This window comes from Elaeis guineensis, chromosome 6, assembly GCF_000442705.2.
Source record: "Elaeis guineensis isolate ETL-2024a chromosome 6, EG11, whole genome shotgun sequence".
NCBI classification, from domain to species: Eukaryota; Viridiplantae; Streptophyta; class Magnoliopsida; order Arecales; family Arecaceae; genus Elaeis; species Elaeis guineensis.
Genome location: NC_025998.2, coordinates 16,725,709 through 16,744,113, shown reverse-complemented (window position 1 = coordinate 16,744,113; position 18,405 = coordinate 16,725,709). Strand labels below are relative to the sequence as shown.

The window sequence follows — 18,405 nt, the reverse complement described above, 5'->3', positions numbered from 1 at the left end:
TGCAAAGCTTTCTTTTTCTCTCTATTTGATTGTCATTTTCTCTTTTTTTTTCCTTTTTTCTTCAATTTTAGATCTAATTTTTAAATATCCCAATATTGCCTTCCTTCTCATGTTTCCTCCTTCCCCACATCTAAAGAAGAAATGAAATTCAAGATTGTGGTAGAAATTTAAAATTGAAATTGATCTGATTTTTAAATATAATTTTTTGATTTAATTTTTAGATTTTCAATCTTTCCTTCCTCCCCACCTCTCCTCCTTCTCCACATCTAAAGAACGATTTCAGATCTGATTTTAAAATCATAATTCCTTGGACATGCGGAAAGGGGAAGTGTAGAGAGGGAAGTGATATTTCTTTGGTAAACAGAAATTTAGAAATTTTTTTAATTATCTTTTTCTAATAAGGTAGATATCTAACTAGCGTAAAGGAAGAGTGAGATTCTATGGATTAGATGCTAAGTTGGCGGTTTCTCATTAACTATGCTTGCCATATGAGCTATAGAATAAGTCTACCTAAGAATTTCCCCATATTTTGGGCTGTACATAATATGCTCCGTTTTCCTATGCACTTTTTTAATACCATGATCTTTCATTAATGACATCTTACATACTCATTGCACATAAAAATAAAAAAGATTGTGTGACATGATGTATAGAATGCATACAAGAGATTTCTCAGCATAAGTTCTAAATATGTTCTCTTTTGCTCTAAAAACGCGTCTTTTGCTCATGAATGATGTCACACAAAAAACACCTTATCTAGAACCCATATGCGAGACTTTTTTGTGTAAATTCAAACTATATGGTCGTCTTTGTTCCAAAAGCATATCTCGTTTTTCCTATCAATGATGTCACAAGAAAACCACTTTGACAATCCATACAAAAGATTTTTTCTCAATATAGGTCCAATTCTTGATGTCATCTTTGTTCTACAATACATCCTTTACCTGTAAATGATGTCACACAAAAAACACCTTATTTAGAACCTATACATGATATCTTTCCATATAGGTTTAAATTCTGTTGTCACCTTTGTTTCAATAGCACCTTATATGCCTACGAACATCAACTATCACAAATGCCAGAGAAGTTGCATATCCAGATGATGTTAATAGGATGGTGCCAATGACATATGTGAGTGTGCAAAGAGATAAGCACATTCATATTTACGAAGATAATCATTGCTATGAACCTCCAAATGCGAAGATTTGAGCTTCTTAAAATGGGTTCGAGTTGTATCTTTCGTGCCAAAGAGTAACCAATCATCTTTTGCAATATCAACCACTGAATTGCGACATTCACAGATCTCAAAGCACTATAAATATTTGTATTTGTCTTCACAGATCTCAAAGCCTTCCTTCTTTCGCATGAAAGGATACAACCCCTGGCCCCCTAAAATCTATCATCTCCTGCTGGATCTCCATTTAGATTCGATGCCTCTTGCTAGGGCCACATCCGGAAAACAATGCCATATATGAGGGATGCCGGATATACCTTGTTTTCCCCCATCCACGTCATCCTTGCATTGCAATTAACAATGTGCTATCTAATACCAAAGTTGGAGATAAATTTAGTCAGGGATCTTAATCTCTTAACTAGCTGCTATGTGGCAAGAAAAGTTGCATGACAATAACCCGGTGACAACTGGCACTCCAACAGCCCTTTGATGTTTGACCAAGGGCCAGCTCAACCCCACGACCATTGGCACAACGGCTTAGCCATGCCGACGATCACCTACACACGGTATTCAATCAGTGGAACCGCAACCCTCTTGATCGGTTTCGGTGGTTTCGATAGCAAACAACTACCGTGGACTGCCATGCTCCCGCTGTGGAAACCCGCACTTAGGAGTCGTTTGATCTTAAATACACCAAATCTCATGGGCGGGCCACAGCAATCATAACCGTCTGATCCCAATCAGAGGACGTGGAACACATCATCCTGGTCCAACCCGGCCGGAGGATACCGACTGGCGCTGCTGTTCCGTTAGCTAGCCGACGAGGCCTGACGGAGATTTGACGTCATCCTGAAGCCGTTATCGTCATATTAAACCCGCCTTCCGGGGCCGGTTCTCCCCAGTCTTCTGTTCACCGAATGCGGCAGAGAGGCAGAGAGGGACTGAGAGAGCAGCGTCCGGTGGCGACAATGGAGGCCGCGGAGGGTCGACTTTCCAGCGAGGATTCAGGCGAGATGGGCGGTGGGATGGCGGCGGCGGCGGTGGAGGGGATCATGGAGCGGATCCAATCGGATGACGAGGAGTGCAGGGTCCAGGCGGCGAAGGAGATCCGGCGACTCACGAAGACGTCGCCGAAGCACCGCCGGCAGCTGGAAGGCACCGTCGTTCCGCTCGTATCGATGCTTCGTTCCAGCAATCCCGAGTTCACCGAGGCCGCCATGCTTGCTCTCCTTAATCTCGCCGTGAAGGACGAGAGGTGCGACCTTTGGCCTCCCGCTCTGTTTTTCCCCTCCAATTTAAAGGCTCATTTTTTATTGGATGGTAGTCAATATTGCGGAAAATTTGGGATTTTTGTTATCTTATTGAGTTTTTTTGGGGATTTTAGTGAAAATCGGGCTTCTTCCGTTCGTTCTATGTCCATCTTTCACTCTCTTTTCATCTCTCTCATTTTTTACTTTTGCTATTTTGGTGCTTATTTTTCTTTCTTATTTGTGGAATGGACGGAAATTTCTGCTCTACTTTGATATATGGAATCTTCATAATTTAATTGTTGATGCTATTCGAACTAATATGTAATCAATAGAGTAAAGACGGATTGTGTTTGATTTTGGATTGTCCGCAGAATAAGGGAATGATAGTGTCTGAAATTGATTAAATATTCTAAAATTTATATTTTAAATTTTTTGGATATATGCCAGTCAGAGTTACTGTGGAGTATTTGATGATTTATAATTAGCAGGATATTCATGCAGTTTTGCTATGGAGATAAATTGGACAAGGAAGCAGAGATAGTACTGTTCCTAGTGATCTTTATACAGTATGCCATTAAGATTGAATGGACAAGTGTTGCTGGTAACCATGGCAACCAGTATAATTAGATGGGTGTTGGTCAAATTTGTGACACCTTTGATTTATATGGACATGATAGGATTTGTGTTGCGCACACGTGTGTGCGTATGTGTGTGGGCACATGTAATTTTTAAGCATTTTTAGTCTCAGCATCCTAGCGCAGAGAAAGATGAGAGCTGTCGGGTTATGCAATTCAATTACATAAGTGAAACATCAGGCAGGAGGATAGTATTTGTTTGTTATTTTGGTGCTGCTAGTTTTTGTATTGTTAATTGAATGAAACTTACCAAAATGAAATGAAATAAATTGGGGCTTTTGCCCTGTGGTTGTTGGTCATACCCCTCTGCTTAGCAACCAAAGTCACCAAAATATCTAGACCTGTGAAGTGGGTTGCTCTGAAAAAGAAAAAGAAGTAGAAGAAGAAGAACCTCGATATAGGGTTTTTAAAATGAACACTGCAATAGAACCTCCCATATTCCTTATTATATTGTTTAGATGCTTTTGGCATCTTGAATGTTTCAATTAGGCCATTTATGGAACACTAAGGGCTAAATAATGACATAGCAATCAAAACATCTTTGCTTCCAATATGAAGGACTTAAGTTTGGGAATTTGAATTTTCTTGAGAGTACAGTCTTTTGAGTAAAATGATTAAGCACATTGAGCGGCTCAGATCCTGTCTTATTCCTTGAGCCAACAAAATATTCTGAACAATACTAATAACAACAATTAATTGTGAGGATTATCTTGCCATTATGTCAAGTTCGAAAAAAGTTATTACAGGCTAATTATTGAAACAACCCAAACTAGTTTCTTGGTGAGGAGGGAGAATTAATCCGGAGTCCAGAATTGTTAAAAGGCCATAAGCAACGCTAAAACATGCAATATTTTAACACATAGTCCAGACTTATTTCTAAGGCAGTAGGCTATATGAACCTTCTTTTCTTTAATTTTGTTCTCGTGTATTATGATTTATGCCTGCTAGTTTTGATGCCAATTTCTGGAAGTAAATATTGTCTAGTATTCCCATGAACTTCCTTATTTGTGCTGTGCGACTAATAAAGGATTTCCAAAGCTTTTAAGCCATAATACACAAATTCACTGAATTGACTTTGATATCACAATTTAGGAACAAGATCAAGATTGTGGATGCTGGTGCAGTGGAACCACTAATTGGCTTCTTACGGTCAACAAACTCAAATCTACAGGAGCATGCAACTGCTGCTCTACTCACCCTCACTGCTTCTTCCATCAACAAACCGATAGTAAGTGCTGCAGGTGCTATCCCCCTCCTTGTCAAGATACTTAGAGATGGAAATTTGCAAGCCAAGGTTGATGCTGTCATGGCCTTATACAACCTCTCCACACTCCCTGAAGACATTAACACCATCCTGGCAGCCAAACCTATACCTCCTCTGGTAAACTTGCTAAAGATCTGCAAGAAATCATCCAAAATAGCTGAAAAGTGCACTGCCCTTGTAGAATTATTACTTGGTCATGATGAGGGGAGGATGGCTTTGACATCTGAGGAAGGTGGGGTGCTCTCAGTGGTTGAAGTACTGGAGGAGGGGTCTCCTTTAAGTAGAGAACATGCAATAGGAGCACTGCTGACAATGTGTGAGAGTGATCACTGCAGATATAGAGAAGTAATTCTCAATGAGGGTGTAATGCCCGGCCTTCTGGAGCTAACTGTTCAAGGGACCCCCAAGTCTCAATCCAAAGCTCGTTCTCTCTTGCAGTTACTAAGGAAGTCCTCATATTCTGGATCGGAGTTGCAGGCAGAGACACTCGAAAACATCCTCACTAACATTGTGGCCCAGATTGATGGTGATGATTGTGTGGGGAAGGCAAAGAAGATGCTGGCTGATATGGTGCAGGTCAGCATGGAGCAGAGCCTCAGGCATTTGCAGAAGAGAGCTTTTGCCACTCCAACCAAGCAATCTCGCACTAAACGTCAGTGATAGTTCAATGAAATAGGTGTTTTTTTTTCTGTCTTTTCCTTTGCGTTGTATCAATGTTGGCAATCAAATTTCGGATAAATAGAATCATATAGGATGCCAGTCCAGGCCGTGATGGTAGCTGGTGACTGGTGAAATGTTCATACTTAAAATCTGTTAAGTGCTTTCTACTTTCCTTGTGGACTCTTTGGTGGCCTTTGTATCATAAACTATTAGCCTGCTATGCAATCAATGCTATCTTGTTTCTTTTCAAATTCCTTCAATAATCAGATAAATGGAACACAGATTTGTTTTTCCTCTGATATTGGAAAGAGAATACCAGGCACCTTCATGAACATCCGGAACAATATGCTTTGGATGGTTTGCAGGATTATGTGTTCTTCCAGAACAATATGCTTTGGATGGTTTGCAGGATTATGTGTTCTCATGGCAAAGCAGAACTGCATCTTAATTGAAACAATGTTGGTCCTGGAAACCTGAATTGAACAGTACTGGAAATTGTTAAGCTGTAATAGGACTTCGGTGTAAACATATGCTATGACAAAGGTGTAACCAGACACGCCATGCAACTTTGGTGTTGTTGGGGGATATATGAAACTGAGAGAGTGATTTGATTCTCCTTTATGCCATAGAAATGAAATTGGACTGCAAATTCTGAGACTCAAAGGGTGAACATTGTTATTCATGGACTGGAATTTTTTTTTTAGGGCTGGGACATGCTACCATTATCACAATTTTGCTAGATCTCTTTTGATATCCCCTTTTTATAGCATAAGAGTTGAGCAGACTTAACTTGCAATGACTACTTGTCTGCAGCTCTCCCCTTCACCTGTTCTCAAGTTGAATAGTATATCAGGATATTCGGAAGTTAGTTCCATTTAAAATCTGACAACGATATGGATCAGGTTTTTGGTATGTCTGAATGTTACCATCTTTAATGATTCGATTACTGCACCAGAATTTAAATGGGTCAGTGAAACAAGAGTTGACCATAGTTTCATCAAATTATTTATGAGCCCATGCATGAAATCTAGAATGAGTCATTTTTGGCCATTAACACATCTACAATGCCATATAGAGGAGACTTTTGCTGAATTTAACTACCCAGAGGAAGAAATTTTCAGCAATAACCTACCTTTCTTTCTATTATAAACACATATCTGAAATGTCAGTCAACAGTAGGACCTATATACAAATTTTATTAGCTCTATCTGAACTACAAGATTTCATATCTAATGATTTACATGGTCAAACCTGAACACAAACTTGTTTAGCTTTGTCTGAACTTTTTGCAATACAACTAGACAAACTTTGTGTTTCCCTTCTGCAATAAGTGCAAGATGAGGAAAGTAATAATGTGAGCACGCACACTTTGACGGATCCTTGTTTATTTACTTTAGGAATAGGAATGAACGGGCACATACCTGAGGAGGAAGGCCTCCTTTGGCGCAATTGTCTTTGGTGTTAGGTGAGGGGAAGACTATTTGCTGAATCTTTTTTCTTCTTTCACTTTTTTCACCTTTTTCTCCTTCTGCTTTTCTCATCACGACTCCTTCAGTGCCTCATTTCATTGCACAATATTGAATCTGCATTTGTACATTTGGTTTTCAGATTGAGGTATTTGCCCTCATTCTAAAGCCTAAGTTCGTTATTTTTGATGAAGAGGGAAGGTGGCCCCATCCTGATTTATTATAATATATATGTCATAATGTACAATTAACCCATGGCGCCCCACATCATTTGTGGTTCTCGCCAACAAGTTAAAACTCTTGTCACAGATTTAGGACAAGCAAAACCTATACTACAGAAATTTAGGCCAAGCAAAGTGAGGTGGTGTCACAGTCACTACGACAGTGATTTCCACCACCCCACAGAGATGCATGGCCGCTTTGAAAGGGTTCTGAAAGTTGGACACAAAGCCATGCTACCCTCTTGAGAGTAGTAATATCCAGCCTGCTAATTCTATGATAATTCCCTTTCTTTCAACAGTGCTTTCTTCTGGACTCTGAGAAGTTCGTTATTGTTGGATGCATGTTTATGTGAACACCTTTTATATCAACCAATATTCTCTACGGTGCAGCTCGCATACTGCAAAGTCCCATGCATCCCTAAATGGCTGTGATCAAAAGATAGATGGCCATCAAACAGTATATGTACCATATATGAAATGGTATGCATTTATGGACTATTTTGTTTGATGCGTATGCACCGCGGAGGATCCATGTGCCTTTTATATTGTTGACTCCTCTACCTCGGTCTGTGTGTCAGTTTTTCTTAGTGTTCATATGAATTATTTTCATCTCATTTGAGTGCTTATCCATCCAGAAAAGCTTCTAAAGAACTATAACCATGCTTGGTGTTTTTCAATGGCCATTGCTTGGGTGACATGTATTGGGTGAAGTGTATCTATTGATTGATCAGTATGAAGGAATAAATATAGATCAAAAGAGATTTATCAATTGCTCACGGTTCGACTTACACCATTGTTTGTAGCTGGACACCTTATGCGTGTATGGAGACAATTCTTTGAGACAGCGTTTGTCCTCTCAGGCATCTCAAAAGGTTATCCCATGGAAGCAATAGTGATCATAAAGTGATCCTAGGCAAAAGGATGGCACGTGCGTTTCAGGAGATCATAAGCTAATCTTTACTATTGGCTTTCTTCATGATGGAATCAGGATGCCATTGAATTTTTAGTACAAGCTGGGGATTTTTAAGCAGACATGTGATCATATCCATCCATTATGCTGATCATAGGCTAAATTGCATGTGCTTGGTACCAGTCTTGATTGGCTAGAGTTGTACGAAATCGAAACCCCACAAGAATCTTAACTTAAAATCTACCATTGATAACACCTTCAAAGTTCTAGCTCCTTGATCAAACATTTGAAGTTAACCTAAATTTTTTGTCGATGAATCAAATTGCAACACTTCGGTTGTTTTTATAATTAGAATTACACATGAATCTGCATCTATACAGAGCCTAAAACGGTGAAGCGCTGGTTGCAGTATCTATTATTGGAGACCTGAATAAAAATGAATAACTAGCAGTTCTGTTTGGAGGTCTAAAGAAATAGTAGTCTTAGATGTATAACCAATCAAAACTCTTTTTTGGGAGTCCTTCTTAGGCTTGGTCTGCCCTCAAGCTACATTGTGTTTGGGCTTACAAGCAGCCTGTCCTGGACCTACCACATGTATCCGGCTTTACTTGGAAAAAAAAAAAAAAAAAAGACCATGCTTATTGGTGCATCGGATGAGTGATCCAGTGGGCCCCATGCATAGCCAATCATGTGTTGCCACGGCAATAGAAAAAGATAACGAGTCTACATGGGCCATGTTCCGATCTTTTTTTTTTCTCTCTAACCGATACCTTGATTAATTATTAAGAAATCATTGGACCAAAAGTTAAAGGCATCTGGACCCCATGATGTGAGACTCATCTCCCGGCAAGAAGCACTCCCTCACGGGGGCGTCAGGGCGGTGCAGTTGGCTGTACCCTATCGACTTTCCCTTGGGCAAAGCAGCAAGTGTCAGCAATGCTGCCCCTGTGAGCTAATAAAACACCAATAATGCCCATCCCCCGGCAAAGCAGAGTGGGTTCGGTGCGCTTGGGCTCTCGGTGGGCGGAAAGGCACCCAACTAGCCGACCCGTGTGCGTGGTTATGCCCCACACGATCTCTTCAATTAGCATTTTAAAGTTTAAATGTACAGGGTATATTTAATGCATTGTCTACAAAACACCCAACTCACACACTTGAATGACATGGTGGGCCCCCACGTTTAGTGGCAGCGAGGGTGAGTATTTGAAGAAATGGGTGCATCACCTAAAAGTCGGAAACATTTAACCGTTCTATATACTTGAATGACGCACGATCCACGCACCAGCTCTTTTTGGTGCAAAGTTGAACGTTTTGTTAAAACCGTCGGGAAGTTGGCTGGTGAAGTACCGCTAGCTTGTGCTACAGATTTGTCTTTTGTAAAAATTGTGAAACTGTGTCATCGATTGTTTTTTTTTAAAAAAAAAATTTAATAACCACAACCTTCGAGAAACTAAGACCGCAGAAATATCGCTTGGCGGGCGTTAGCATTCAAAACATGGCCGAGATCTCATGGCACAGCAGCCTCTCCGTGTCATACGAAATCCTTATTTATTCTATATTTGTTTGGAATCTTATGAAAGATGGATAGAATTGATAAGATGGATGATCTCTATTTATTATTTATTTTAAAAAAATTTAAAAAAAAAAGATGAAAAAAATGAAGGACCAAATCTATTATTTTGCATCCTTTCAAATTAAAAAAATATAAAAAAAAATATACGAGATATGAATTTGTATATTGATAAAATTATCCCATATATTAACAGTCTAACAAAATTCTAACACCTCTTCACATTTTTATTTATTTTATTTATATATTTTTATTTTATCTATATTATTTATCCTATACTATGAAATTTTATTACTAATTATCTTAATTTTAGTATATAATTTTTTATAATTATAAATAAATAATTGAAATAGTCTTCTATTTTTTGTTTATATTCACTATTTTTTAATTAACTATTTGTATAAAATTAATTAATTATTTAAATTAAGTTATATATTGATTAATTATTTATATAATTGATATATAAATAAATTTATTCATATATAATTAATTTATTAAATTATTTATTAAATTAAATATTTATTTAATTATAAATTATAAATATTGTAATATATTGCTCCATTTTTTAGTATAAAAGTGTTATAATATTAACTATTGTAAATAAAATAATTATAATAATATATTAAATTATTTATAATAACAACTTATTTTATAATTCAAATTCGTAACTAGAGATGCACTCTTTATTTGGCAATTGCCCTTCTTTTATTTCTACCATAGAACAAAACAGAAAAAAGAAAACTAAGAAGCGCTACTAAAATTAATTCTAACTATAAAGTTGTGGAGATAAACGGATAAGGCTGGGCAAATTTCCACCAAGTCTTCATGCCTTTGATTATGCTTCAAACCTAGCTAAGCTATTGTTTTCTTGTGGGCCTAAAATTTTTACTTTTAGTCTATCTATTTGTGAAAAGCAGAAGCAAAATGAAGTCTAACCACCCATGACCCCATCATCTAATTTTAGAAGAATTACCCCATGCAAGGGGCGTAGACATATGTGGGAGAGTTTGCTAAAATTTCTAGGGTCCAGGAAGAGAAAGTGCAATTCCCTTGTCCAATAAAAACTATTTACTTCTCCAATTCAACAAAGATTTAATTAGAGAGAAAGAGGTTATAATAGGATTTACTATTATATATTTATGGTGCAGAGGCAAGTTTAGAGATGGTGTAGAGATGTTTGGGATGGAAATGTCCTCAAGAGTTTGCATCAGACATAGGAGAATATACCAATAGTAATGTCCTTTGACTGATATGCTTCTCTGGAGGAAATGGATAATATTGCAATCAAAAGGAAATTTATATTCTTAACCAGCTAGCATAATTCCTTCGTCTTTGTGAGTCAGAATTGGGTCTGCCAGTTTGAATATATTAACACCCGGGCATTGATTATAGCTATCTCTTCTTTTTATGTTTATTCCTGCAAGTAGAGTAGCTTTTTGAAGGATGGTGCTGGTAATAAAGATTTACGTTGATACTAAGAGCAAGGGTTACTTTATTTCTGAATATCTTTAGCAATATCTAGAATCGATCAGAAAACTTGTTTCTCCAATTTTTTTTTAAAAAAAGGAAAAACATAAAGCATGTTGTCTTCTTCAACCATGATTCAGCATGCAATCTTATGGATGCTGATGGGGAATGGAAATGACATTATTAGCAACTTAATGATGCATGGGATCAATAAAAAAGCGTTTCTCAGTTTGTAAAAAACTTGTTAACGGATTATTCTTTATTTAACAAGCAGCCTTAATTCTTTGATATATATGGTCCCTTCTTTTTTTCAAAAAAAAAAAAAACTGTCGGACCAGCAATTTTTGGTCAGGTGATCAGATCTGCACTGCCGTATATCCTTTTACAAGTTTTGCAGGGCACGCCACCATTAATTAGTTAATTGCCAATAAAACAAAGTTTTGGGGTTTATATATGCCACCCGCTAATGAGAAATGATTTTTTTAATTAAAAAGGGAAACGGAAAAGGGAAAGGAAAAAAAAAATAAAGTGAAGCAAAGAGACTTCTCTCAGACTCCTTCATTTCTTAGGGAAATGGAGTTAGGAATCGGTAGTTGTGAAAGCTAAACGGACGCGTTGAGATAATTTTTCGATGATAACAATGTGAGGAATTATTTATAATTTGTCCTTTACTATGGTTTAGCTTAAGCTGTTATAATGTCTTGCTCGCACCTCCTGATGGGATGCATTGGTGAACAAAGCGCTAAAATACTTTAGATTGAAATATATGAAAAGTTGCACTCATTTTGCATCCATTTTGATCTCTCAAGGACATCATGACCAACTTATGTGCAGCCTTATTTTGCTCTAACCCTTTATTTAGTATCAAGGATGACTTCACGGAAAAGTGGATAGAGAAAGAAGAATGGATAAGAGAGGAGATGGGTAAATCTTCCATTCATCCCCTTATATATTTAGTAAAATATGAAAAAATAGATAGGAATAATCCACACCTTTGCTTGGGATGCACACGTCCGTGCGAGATATTGTCCACTTTGAGAGCTCCTTCGCATGTACTCCTCCTGTATGGTTTTGTCCTTTGGACTAGAACCCAAAAGGCATCTTGTTGGAGGGAGAAAAGGTCTTGATCCTTTATAAGTCAAAGTCCCTCTTAACTCTTAACTAATGTGAAACTAAAGATATCTTTCCACACTATCAAACATTTCCGGCCTTTGATTCTTCTCCATCAATGTATTTGTTTTAACTATGACCAATTCTCTGTTTCTCCATCATCCTCTCCTACTCTAAGCATTCAGTCAAGGTACCAAGGTACTCCTGAGCTGTTCATTCAGCATCCCCCCTCTTCTCCTTTGGTATCTTGGAGGCCCCCTTCTATTGGGATGCTCATGATAAATTTTGATGGTGCGGATAGAGCTACTTGAATAGCTGCTGGTTTTGTTCTTCGGAACCATGAGAGTTCCTTATCAACAGGTGGTTGTAAATGTTTATCTCACTCTTCAATCCCCTATGTAGAGCTTATAGGGGCATGTTTAGGTCTTGGGCATCTAATCACTCATTACAATGCTTGAGATGTTAGGTTGCAAGGTGATTCCGCTGTAGTTATTTCTTGGCTCCAACACCTGTCTAATAATCGACTGTCCCTTTCACCATGGATGCAAGATATTAGACCGTGGGTGTTTCTTCAAAACTTTCAAACTATCTCATGTTCGCAAAGAAGGCAACCAAGCTGATTAGGATGCAAATCATGCTCTTGCTGAAGACTTCCTTCTGTCAGTAGATCAATTATATTTGCATCTTTGGTTTGCTTGTATTCTGGAGGCTGATGCTTATTTTATTGCTTTCCCTAGACATCCTCTGATGCATTACTTCTCCACTAGCCTATTCACTCTCCTCATGCCACATTTTTTTCATGGCTATTGGTCTTGTTTTTTTTTTTTTTCTTTTTTGGTAAAAAACTATTGGTCTTGCTTCGTTGTTAGATCTTTACCATCAATCCCTGCCTCTGGTTCACTGCATCACAAATCTGGCTGAACTGGCTATGTGGCTTGGGTTTCTGTACTTTTGCTTTGCTCCGGGGACTACTCATTATAGCTTTCAAATTACTGGGGTATGCTTAAAACCTTTGTGAAGAGGACAATAGTATGCTTTCAGCTTTCCTATTTCAAAACTTCAGCATTTCAGCAGTGGATAATAAGGTCCTTTGAAGATTGAAATTCTATGGGTTACATTCAAGGGTGGTTATGGAAGATACATCTTTACACTCACCTACAACCGAAGATTATGACATTGGTTCCTGGTTGCTATATTTCTTCTGGTGTTCTGCTTAACTTGCTGGACTCTATACCTATATGTTATTCCATGCTCTTCCGTTGCCTTGCATCTCACTGTTATTATGTTGTACTGCTTTGGCGATGGGTTTACTGTCTGACAGCAAACAGTTCTATAGAAGCCGGCGATCTCACATATATCAGGTCCATGGATTCTGATCTGTTATGGTTATCTACTATGCAGTTGGCTCTCAGTTCCTTCCTGCATCATCTGGTGCCAGAATTGGCTTTCATTGTCACTTCTTGATGGTCTAATCTCTTTTTCTTTGCTATTGTCTCTCTTCTCCCTCCAACTACTGCTCCATCTTATCAACTATTGTTGTAATAGAGGAGTCTTATGGTGTTGTGACGTAGATGGGAAGATATCATTAGTTCCATATTAGTTGTCAATCAAAGAGAATTCTGTCTTATATAGAAAGGGACCACCCCTTCCATGTGAGGTATCTTTTGTAGGATAAAATTGTAAAATTCATAGATCAGATCGGATAATATCTCTCGTATCGAACCATGGACAGTTATGATCTACTCTCAACTTGCTTGCTATTACGGCCCTTCATCCTTTGGCTATCTCTACGGGTGCAAATGGATCGGATCGGATCAGATTATGAGTGACCCCAATCCGATCCTATTTCATGATCGGATCTGAATATTGGACCAAAATCCTTGTTAATGAATCAGTTCTTCCCTTCATCTATACAAACAAGTGGTTGAAAAGCTTATTGTATTCAATTGCAAATGATGGCAATTTCAAAGAAAAGAATGTTTGCACGAGTTGCAATCAAATATCAAAAATTATAAGAAAAAATAATAAATAAAATTATATAAATAATGACATGAGTGTTCGGATCTTGTATTAGATTCGGATCGAATTGCATTCAATTGGATTATTTATCTCAAGATTTAAATCAATTCAAAAATCTCTGTGGGTCGGATCGGATTAAAATTTAGTAAATTTAGATCCAGATCGAAAAATAAAATGGATCCAATTTTAAAACCAAACTCGAATCCATGGATCTTTTAAAATAGTTTGGGTTAGATCTATGCAGGTCGAATTGGATCGGATCACAGATCAATCTGACTTATTTGTAGCCATAGCTATCGCTCCATCCTATCATCTATTGCTACAAGAGTTTCATCGCACTCTGAAATCTGATTGGATGACTTAAGCTTCTTCCTGCATGGGTTTATTGTTTTCCTATGACTACTGCTCTCATTACATTCCTTAACTTTCCACTGCATAAGATTCTGTCGATTCATGTTATCTGTGGCTTGTGGACACTTTGCTCTGCTTTGCCCGGTTGGATGTTCTCTATATCCATGCTACTCACACATTATTCAGCTCGCCATTTTGTTTGGGTTATGTATACTGTTTGATGTTCTTTACAACTATGTATAGTTTTTTTTGTTCCCCAGAACAATGCTTTTATCTGTTACTCTGTTTTCTTCTTTATATTTTGAACCGAGCCTCTTTTGTCATTCTTCTTCTTGGTGTTGAGGACCCGCTTACACCTTTTGTCGTGGAACTGTACATGTGAATAAAGTTTCTCTTCTTTATCAAAAAAAAAAAAAGAAAAGAAAAGTAAAGTCTAAAAAACAAAATAGAAAAAAAAGAAAGGGTATTTCCCACTTCCTTCGGTCTTTTTATTATTTTATTTTATAACTAATCATTTATAGTTATTCGCCTCAGCCTCTTTTCCCCTGACGCACCTGCGCTGTTCCCCACGTCCTGATGACCTCGTACGGCTCTTCGTTTATTAATCTGCTAACCCTTTTGGTCTTCTCGCGGATCCCGACCTCCCTCTCGCCGTATTCTCGTTTTTCGGTTATTCCTCTCGCGATATTCTCTAACACCAACCCCAATCCCCTATAATCATAAAGTATACTCTTGATAATAACTCCTCCCTTTTATTTATACATAAAAATAAGAGAGAAATAACAGCCACCGTTCCATCATTTGATCTTTGCATCGCAACCACATGATGGATGGACCTCACATTAGTACAGAAACCATCTCCAAATATTCTTATATTTTAAAAAAAAAACTATTTTCCTTTCGGCCAACGCCCTTCTGCACGTGCGTACTGAAATAAAGAATGAATTAACTCAGGTAACGTCCAGAGTTAGTTACCTTTCTTCCTGTGGACCAGGGTGGTGTCTACAGTCCAAGTCCAACCGTGATACCAATAGCACAACCTAACATTCTTGCTCTCACTTGTAGGTGACCATATCCGGAATTTACATCATTATAAATAAAATGGTTGCCGCCATAAGGTTGGCACGTGCGAAGCAAAAAGCCGGAAGGCGATATAAAACCTCCCGTTTCTCCTCCCGGTCTCTCTGCGGACTAAACACTGGGGTTTTCCGGCCATGATCTCGGCGGCGGTAGCGAAGGCGTCGTACCCGAATTGGGGATCCCGGTGCGACAGCCGCCACCACGGCCCAGGGGCCACCGTGATCGATGGCTACGATCGCATGCTGGTGATGAAGCCCTATGCCCGCAGGAGGAGAGGAGAAGAGCCCAAGGAGAAGTCGGCGGCGTTGGGCCCGCCGGATTCGTCCAGGGTGTGCTCCGACTGCCGGACGTCGAAGACCCCTCTCTGGCGGAGTGGCCCCAACGGACCCAAGGTCCTTCCCCTGCACCAATTTTTCTTCTCCTACTTCCCCTGTTTCTTTTTGTCTCTTAATTTTTCCTACATCTTGTACCGTTTCCATCGTGGATTTCGTAGTATGGTATGATCTACATGAGATCTGCTCTAACAGCGTTTTCAATTCCTCGGTCTCCGGAGAATTTTAAGGATTTCTTGCATATAGATAGATCATTCAAAAGTTTTCCTCGTTTTGGCATTTCGATGATTTCTTGTGTGCGGATCACTTTTTGAACTCCTTGGACCATTCTATTCGTTTCCTTTCTTCGCGAGACACCATGCTATTCTTTTCTCAAATTCTTGGGATTTGATCTAGTATTTGGCCTCGTGCTTTCCCTCTAAACCTAGGATTATTATAAAAAATTTTAATGATTCGATCGATGCATACTGTTGTTAGTTTTTATTTTTCCCGATTAAATTGTTAGATATCATGACACTGTATTGCTGTTTCTGTGATTTATTTGGATTTTTTCCCCCCCCTTCGTGGGATCCGCAGTCTCTCTGCAATGCATGTGGAATCAGGTATCGGAAGAAGAGGAGAAAAGCTGAGATTAATGGAGAAGAAGTTGCTGAGAAGCAGCAAAAGACTAAGACTACTACTACTGCTTCCATTACTACTGCGACTTCTATTAAAGGAAAAAATGAGAACGCGATGGCTTCTTCGGAGGTGGTGGGGGAGGAGGAGCTGAGGAGGAGGCAGAAGGAGAAGCAGGAGAAGATGCTGCTGCTGCTTGTGGAGCGCCAGAAGCAGAGGAGGAGGGAGTTGAAGGCGGCGGCGATGGCAGCTGCCCGGAGGGGTTTTGGCGCCGGCAAGGAGGAGGCGGAGGCGGCGCTCCTCCTGCTCTCCCTCTCCTCTTCTGGCATTTTCGTCCATTCCTAGTACTGGCTGACATCCCCTACCACTCTTGGCCACTTCTTCCCCTTTTTTTTTTTTTTTTTTTTGTCTTTTTCTGATACAGAAGAAGAGAGAGAAAAGAAATAGATCTTTTTTCCTTTATTTTTTTTTCCTTTTCTAAGTTAATGGATGATGGTGATATTGTAATTAATTATCTTGTTATTGGAGTACTTGGGTGTCGAGGTGCTCGCCCCCCTCACTTTTGCCTGCAATGTCTTCAGAGGAGAAATTTGGTTTTGAGGTGGGGAAGGAGGGAAATTGAATGAATGCGTGAACCGAGGAAGTAAGAAAAGTCTGTTGTTTTTTATCGTTTGCGTGTGAGCATTTTTTTGGTGGTGTTTAGTCTGGTGGATTAAGAATGTTTGTGATAAGTGGGTGATTTTACGGGAGTAAAATAGTTTTTATGGTACTCGTTATCTTTTCCGTGTTCTGGAAATGAGAATATTCTGCTCTACCGTAATGCCATGAAGCGCACTCTATCTCCACCCTCCCTATTCCTTAGTAGGAGCAAATGGGCTGGGTTGTTTGGTCCAGCCCTGAGCATGAATTGCGCCAAACATCGATGGGGCAAGGACAGCAGGGTGGCCATACTTTTGGATTCTTTTGGGATTGTGTCTCCTGTCTGGGCCTTTGTGTGGGTGTGTGCGTGGGTGTGAGTGTGCGTGTGTGTGTGTGTGAGAGAGAGAGAGAGAGAGAGAGAGAGAGCCAATGCTAAATTCCTTTGATTTGTTACGGCGGTATTCCTTTCTTTTGGATTTATATTTCTCCACCAACGTAGCGTCAGAGCACACCAACATCCTCTAAAAGAGTTGAGAGAACTCGAGCTCCAGAAGGTTCTCCATCGAATCCGTTGAAGCTCATAAACCAGCAAATCAGTAATTAGTTTCAGCGGTGCTGTGCTCCAGTGAACCGACTAAAACTAATAACTTTTCCTTGGGCTTTAACATGAATAGGTTAAATTAATGCCCCCTACGGTTATTCTCCGTTTGGTAACGGATGCCTGAGAGTTATCTCTTATATTTAGTGAAACATAGAAGAATAAATAAAAATATTTTTTTTAATATAAAAAAAAAAAGTAAAGAATGAATAATATTTGTATAACATTTTTATTAAAGTACACTTGGATAAAAATATTATTATTATCAATTTTTAATATTTATTTATATTAAAAAAGTAAATAATTTATAATTTTATAATTTTTATAATTTATAATTTTATAAATATTATATAAATATTTAAATAAATACATAATTTTATAAATTAATTATTAATAAATTAATTATATAAATAAATAATTTATCTATAATTTAGATTAAATAGTTAATTAATAGTATATAAATAGTTACTTAAAGATAGTAAATATAAATAAAAAAAGAAGATAATCTAATTATTTAATTATAATTATGAAAATTATATACTAAAATTAAAATAATGATTAATAAAATTTAATACTATATGATTAATAGTATATATAAAAATATATATAAATGATATAAATAAAAAAATGAAGAAAAATTATAGTTTTATCAAAAAAAATTAATGAAAAGTAATTTTGTCAATACAAAAGTCCATCCTTCAATGCTCCATCCTTCTTTTTTTCATCGTTTCAATTTGGGAGGATACAAATTAGTAGGCCAGGGTGGATCCCTTCTTTTTCATCTATCATCCCTATAATCTTTTAGATCAAACGGTGGGTTGAAGCCATCTATCCTTTCAATCCCATCCATTCATTCTTTCATGATCCCAACCAAACACAGCATTGGCGTTTGTCTAACCAGTTTATTTAGAGCTTTGGTTCATATTGGGTCCTAAGAAAAATGATATTTTGAGAGGAAAAAAAAAAAGGATTTTGTTTAGGTCAATCAGGCCCAACCAAGGCTAGTGGCTGAAAATTAGATTAATCGAGCCCATTCAGCTCAAC

The 18,405-nt window shown here is 38.1% G+C and overlaps 2 protein-coding genes across 2 annotated transcripts; both read left to right on the top strand.

Annotated features, from left to right (window-relative positions):
- Window positions 1-1,983: 1,983 nt before the first annotated feature.
- Window positions 1,984-5,236, top strand: LOC105047083 (uncharacterized). The gene is made up of 2 exons (XM_010925877.3): window positions 1,984-2,429; window positions 4,152-5,236. The coding sequence occupies exons 1-2, from the start codon at window positions 2,092-2,094 to the stop codon at window positions 4,981-4,983; spliced, it is 1,170 nt and encodes a 389-aa protein (XP_010924179.2). The 5' UTR covers window positions 1,984-2,091; the 3' UTR covers window positions 4,984-5,236.
- A 10,000-nt stretch (window positions 5,237-15,236) lies between these two features.
- On the top strand, window positions 15,237-16,585 carry LOC105047084 (uncharacterized). The gene is made up of 2 exons (XM_010925879.2): window positions 15,237-15,569; window positions 16,086-16,585. The coding sequence occupies exons 1-2, from the start codon at window positions 15,312-15,314 to the stop codon at window positions 16,467-16,469; spliced, it is 642 nt and encodes a 213-aa protein (XP_010924181.1). The 5' UTR covers window positions 15,237-15,311; the 3' UTR covers window positions 16,470-16,585.
- Window positions 16,586-18,405: the final 1,820 nt, after the last annotated feature.

Bases quoted from the DNA above. Each gene is read 5' to 3' on its own strand.
- LOC105047084 (XM_010925879.2), top strand. From the start codon at position 15,312: ATGATCTCGGCGGCGGTAGCGAAGGCGTCGTACCCGAATTGGGGATCC. The intron at 15,570-16,085 runs GTCCTTCCCCTG...TGGGATCCGCAG, and splicing joins GTGGCCCCAACGGACCCAAG to TCTCTCTGCAATGCATGTGG.
- LOC105047083 (XM_010925877.3), top strand. From the start codon at position 2,092: ATGCGGCAGAGAGGCAGAGAGGGACTGAGAGAGCAGCGTCCGGTGGCG. The intron at 2,430-4,151 runs GTGCGACCTTTG...ATCACAATTTAG, and splicing joins CTCGCCGTGAAGGACGAGAG to GAACAAGATCAAGATTGTGG.